The sequence below is a fragment of the Acipenser ruthenus genome, chromosome 29 (assembly GCF_902713425.1).
Source record: "Acipenser ruthenus chromosome 29, fAciRut3.2 maternal haplotype, whole genome shotgun sequence".
Lineage (NCBI taxonomy): Eukaryota > Metazoa > Chordata > Actinopteri > Acipenseriformes > Acipenseridae > Acipenser > Acipenser ruthenus.
In genome coordinates, this window is record NC_081217.1 from 17,794,659 (window position 1) to 17,800,770 (window position 6,112).

A 6,112-nucleotide genomic window follows, 5' to 3' on the forward strand; every position below is an offset into this window, starting at 1 on the left:
GCACAGTGCAATTATCAATATGTAATTAAGGGAGTCTAATTGCCCGTTGCTTTAATTGGAAGCTGTGGGAATGGTGGCAGGTGAGTTGTGTGTGTTTTCCTACTGGTATTAAGCATTGTCGAGGGTGGGGGCATTTGGACTGAAAGTCTTTTGATCTAAACTTTTTCTTTCTTAAATGTTCACAGTTCAGCTATCAAAGTCATTCATTCATCTCATCTGGTCAGGTAAAGAAAATACATGATTTAAACACCTTGTGGACATACAAAGATACCGAAATGTGCTGTATAAACCACTGGGATGGCATTATAATCCCAATATATTACCCAGGAGAAACCATAGCAGAGCAATTAGCAATCATTCCAGTATACAGTATATCACATAAGCAACACCATTAACTCCCTACATTCTTACCTCTGTTAAACCCTGGCCCACAGCCAAAATGTAAAAACAATGCACTCACAGTGAGCCGGGTTGCCCGAACCCATATAGCTGGATCTATCAGCATACCGCAGAGTTTGGGCAATCCCAATTCTAAGAAGGATAACTGCACAGACTTGTAATTGTATCTTAAGCCACAGATACAGTGTAACATGCCCCCCAGAAGAAACTGGGAGTTCAAAAACAAGCAGGGTCGTATTCTCTATCTATCTCCCAAACGTAAAGGAAAAGGAAGGTAAAGGTAAAGGAAAAATGCACTGCTATTTTAATACATATACTCACACTGGTTATTAAGCTGCGAACCAAGTAACCAATAGAAATGGACGGAATAATAATGGTTGGGGTTCTAGAATGAGTTTATCACATAAAGTACTGTTTAGCGTTCCATTCATTTGCTACTCATTAAAATGGTTTAGCTGGCACAGCGCTTAGTTTTTTGTTCTGTTTGGCTCGCCTATGTTAAGGACCATTAGTTGTATTTTCATTCTTCTGGGAATATGTTAATATTGGCCAGGGGTCCTTTTTCCCACCTGCATTATGAAACTCAACTATAAATACAGGATGCACCCTGAGCCTGCAATCCCAGACAGCTCTGAGTGCTCTGTAAGGTATGTACAACATATGTGCTTTTAGCTTGGAAGATGTAAACAGCCTCTGGATATTAAGGAAGTTATGTCTCATAAATTCAGATATGTACAGGTAATTTTCAGTGTTATAGCATATGTAGCATATAGAGACTAGCTAAAGCATTTATTTTAAAGCAGATGTGTTTTTTGTTAATAACTGGGATTTGTTTTGTTAAACAAATTACTTAAAATAGATTAATTTAAGGCAGCATGGGTAGGTGGCAAGGTGTTTTGTTTTGTTAACTCTCCGTTATTTTCCAGTGATCGTCAGTAGGTTAAAGAGGCCAATGGATCTGCCATCTATCCTGAAAGCTGTGTCCAACCTGCTTCTCATTTCAGTGGGGATCCCAGGAAACCTCATAGTCCTGCTGGTGTTTGGCTACATCGGTTGCACGGAGCGCAAACTGCTGCCAGCCGACAGCATCGTTTTCATGATGATGTTTGTGCACCTGCTGATAATCCTCAACCGAGGAATCCCACAAACCCTCTTTACACTGAACTACAGGGGATTCTACGATTCCTCAACCTGCAAGTTTCTCATTTACATCTTCAGAATGACCAGGTCTATGTCCATGTCCCTTACCTTCCTCCTCAGCGCATACCAGAGCGTCCTGATCGCGCCAGCCACCTCCCGGCTCTCGTACCTAAAGCCAAAGCTCCCCACGCTCCTGCTGCCATCCTTTCTCTTCTTGTGGCTACTGAATGGGGCGACGTGCATCCACAGCTTCCTGTACACATCTCAGATCCGGAACTTCACCGCCCTCAAATTCACTCTCAATCTGAGCTACTGTATTGTGGAGTTTCCTAGCGAAGCATCCTACTTAGGGACCGGCACCATGGAACTCTTCAGAGATCTCTTCTTCGTGTTTTTTATGGTGGCCGCCAGCTCGTACATTTTGTTTGTTCTCTATCGACACCGCCAGCAGGTAAAGGGCATCCGGAGCTCCGAGCAGAACCAGCACACGCCAGAAATGCGGGCGGCCAAAATCGTGGTCACTTTCGTCACCCTCTTTGTGGTTTTCTTCGGAGTCGACAACATCACCTGGATCTACACCCTGTCTGCGGACAAGGTCCCTGCCGATATTAACAACGTGAGGGTTTTCTTCTCCTCGCTCTACGCCTCTGTCTCTCCCATAGTCGTGATCGCTTCAAACAAGAAAGTCAACAGCAAGCTGCAGTGCACTAAGACGGTTAAGGTTTCTCAATCCAAGACAACTATTGTTTCCATTGCTTAGCCATACTGTACTTATTCCTCTGCTTCGTTGTTTACAGTAAAACCAGATTTAAAGTGTCCCAATAAAGGAAGAATCCCTTCTAGATAATGTTTATCAAACTGGTTCTTACTTCTTGCTTTTGCACATGAACCATCAGCCACTCATAAAAGAAAAGAAAAACTTCGATCCAGTTTTAATTGTTTTCTACATATGAAGATACAGTAGGTTTAAAGCACAGAGTGAGGTTCTGAGTCAGTCCACTGCTCTCATGTATATATGTATTAGGGGTTTTAATCAATTAATGATTAATCCCACCTGTGGGCTTTGATTGATTAAAAAATAATTGATTGCTTAATCTTGTCTACCTGAGAGCGGGATCAAAAACCTGTCAAATTACATGAAAGTGAATATATGTATAATAAACATTAGCTGGCATTATAAAACATTTGCATTAAACAGCATTATGTTAGTACTTTACTTGTAATTGTCTTTCAATACAATTTCACATCACTCGCAAACAGGTGTGATATATCGATTTGAAGCAGTTTCCACACACACAGGTGTAGTATATATTATTACATGTAGTTTTTGACATGCTTATTGAGCCACCATTGGGAATTAACAATGCTTACCACTTAGAAGAAACGGCAATAAGATTTCTAATTGCTACTCTTATATAGGATTGATTGTATAGTATGTTTGTATCTGGTTCTTATGGTTACAGTACTGTTTCTAGAGATATTCATAGTTGAGCTGTATGAAGCATACACCGAAACATCACACAAGCATAAGAGATGGTTTTTTTTTGTTTTTGTGCCCCTTACTAATGCTGGTGTTTCCATACCGCTTATAATTTTGTTTCAAGTAACATGAATTCAAAATGTTCATTTTAAGAACCTTCATTTACCTCTAACTGTTTTTTGCAGTACCTAATTGCAAATCTCAGCTGACTGTATCCTATTGCAGGTTTAAATGTTTTACACTAATAAACATTGGATCATATTGTGATTTAAAATGTGTTATATGTTATATGCATGTATTTCTCGGAGAGTTGCTATGTGTTATAAAGTGCTATTGCTATCTCTCTGGTTGTATTCCACTTACTCTCATTATATGATAACTTTCAATTCCTAACTCACATAAATAGAAACTCCCTGAAGGATCGCAGTAGAGGAAAAACTAAAGAAAAGTGCACTTTTAGCTTGTTTAATAAGCAAAGCAGAACATCACGTCCTCACATTGAAAGTTATTCAGCCGTCACCATCATTACTTGGGGAATAAGTAGCACCACCTCCCCAATCACCACACACACACACAAATACTTTTTACCTGAAATCTCCTTGGATCGAAGCATACTGTTCTTTTCTTTCAGTGTATGTCAGCTGTGATCCGCCTCAGTTAACACAGCCCTGAGAGGCTCTCGACTGCACCTGTCCTATCCCTAACTTCACAGGTAGCATTATAACAGGAATGCAATGTCAACTACCAATTGGGAAAGCAGGGAGATATGATCAGCCTCATTGAACAGCGAAGCATCCTAATAACAATGTGCTAGAATATGATCAGAGCAGTTATACACACTCTGAAATGTTGAACAGGGGTCAGTGTGCAAGGGGACGTATTTATGGTCTATTTGACTATACTGGGAAGGTATTATGACACAGTACACTGTTCCCACTGTTCAACTACACCATGACAATGCCTGATGCGTCATGTAAATATTAAAATAATTAAAAAAAACATTTCAATATGTGAAATATACACTCCATTGCCAGTCCAGCACTGGTCTACTCAGAATGTTCCTTAATGTATAATTATACATGTTTTAGGGGAGAAAACACAAAACATTACAATCTTTCGTATGTGGTTGCCAAGTTACGTTGTGTCCCTGCAGGTAAGCATATTATGTACTGAAAAAAGGGATTATGGCATGCCCTTGTGGTAATTCTAGTAAATGCTGGCTTTCAGGAGAGCAGAGTTACAAGAAACTCCTTTATTCAGGTGTACTAAAATGTAGTACTGAAGATGTTAAACCCTAACCAGCCTAACCAGCAGAATTTGTTTAAGAGATGGGTATTTATTTATTTATTTATTTTTTTTAATTTAGTCGTCGCCAATTATTTTTACCCCGGTTTTCACCCCAATTTAGCATGCCCAATTATTATCTGTATCCCCGGCTCACCGCTCGCAACCCCCCGCCGACTCAGGAAACGGAGGCTGAAACACGCGTCCTCCGAAACGTGCTGCTCCCAAGCCGTCATTTTTCGCACTGCAGATCCACAGCAATGCTACCAGACCTATAGTGCCGGAGGACAACACAGATCTGGCGGCTCCGCTGCAGAGCCACAGGCGCCCTATCGGCCACAGGGGTCGCTGATGCGCGGTGAGCCGTGCATTCCCCTGCCGACCTAAACCCTCCCTACCCGGGCAGCGCTCAGCCAATTGTGCGCCGCCCCCTAGGAACTCTCGGTCACGGTCAGCTGTGACATAACCTGGATTCGAACCTGCGATCTCCAGGCTATAGGGCACATCCTGCAAGGAGCGCCTTTACTGGATGCGCCACTCGGGAGCCTAGATGGGTATTTCTTACGGATTAGCTATCACTCTGATATATCCTTTACAGATTCACAGCAGCTCCTGGATTAACCGTAGAGAATTATACAGTGAATGAAATTATAGTACTGGCTATTCTTGAACCAGGATTTAAAAAAAAAAAACTGAATCATTTGAAATGATTTGGACAAGAATACTCTTATCAAAGTTTACCATGATGAAAAGAGGGCACCTACTGTAGGTAGATGCATGTGGCTGCAGTGTGCTATGAATTCAACAGGCTTTCCTGTTAGTTTAGAGTTATGCATACAGTAATTGTATTTGAATTGCTGATGCTTATTATAATGGTACAGTGAAACAGAGTAAAACAGACTGCACATTTGTGTATCTTGTCTTCTAGTTACGCCCTTTGCTAACCTTTTAGGAAATAAATACAGAAACAGTATGTGATGGAGTGTCTAACATCATTTTGATAAACACATTTAATTGCTCCCTGACGTTGTATGCGAGCCCATTGACAAAACAGCTTCCGAACCCCAGGGTACTGGAGGAATCCCATGCGTGGCAATTGGGGGTAACATTAGCAAGTCATTAAATGGTAATGGGGTTTGTTTTGTTTTTTTCTCCACAACTGTCTTTTCCCAACTGCATAAATAATAATAAAAAAGTATAACATGATTTATATAAAATCAACAAAGCTTTTCTTAAATGCCATGGATTGCTTCTTTAAGAAGACTGCTAACCTAACCAGCGACCACACACTCCCCCAGCGAGCACGCTAATCACTGCAGCCTGGTGAGCGCTGTCGTTCTGAGTGCTTCTGAGCTCTGACTCTCTCCAGCTTAGCAGGTTCGTCTGGTATCGAATGCTCTGGGAGCATCCACACTTTGAATTGCATCTGCTCTATAGAGAATATTATTTCAACCGCTCCGCTAGGAGACTGAATAGCAATTTTGCAAACTGATAGTCATTTTAAGTTTAAGATTAGGTTTTGGTTCTAAATAATTTGCCTATTGATGACTTTGAGATGTATTCTCTTTTTGCTATAGCTGTCCCTGTCCTAGCTTTGACTACCAATCCTAACCATAACCCTAACCCTAACCCCAAGCTCAAAGCTTTGCAGACAACTAAATAAGAAAAGTATTAGCTAGAAAACTAGAAACCATTAAGCATGATAGGAAACATTATGAGAATAGAAACGAAGTAAAAAAAATAAACATTGAATTGTATATTTTCAGTATGTATATATGTGTGTGTGTGTGTGTGTGTGTGTGTGTGTGT

At 40.8% G+C, this 6,112-nt stretch overlaps 1 protein-coding gene across 1 annotated transcript; it reads left to right on the forward strand.

The window, feature by feature from the left end:
• Positions 1 to 70: 70 nt before the first annotated feature.
• LOC117426205 (olfactory receptor class A-like protein 1) lies at positions 71 to 3,119 on the forward strand. The gene is made up of 2 exons (XM_034043586.3): positions 71 to 80; positions 1,326 to 3,119. Exons 1-2 carry the CDS (start codon positions 71 to 73, stop codon positions 2,297 to 2,299), a joined length of 984 nt encoding a protein of 327 aa, XP_033899477.2. The 3' UTR covers positions 2,300 to 3,119.
• Positions 3,120 to 6,112: the final 2,993 nt, after the last annotated feature.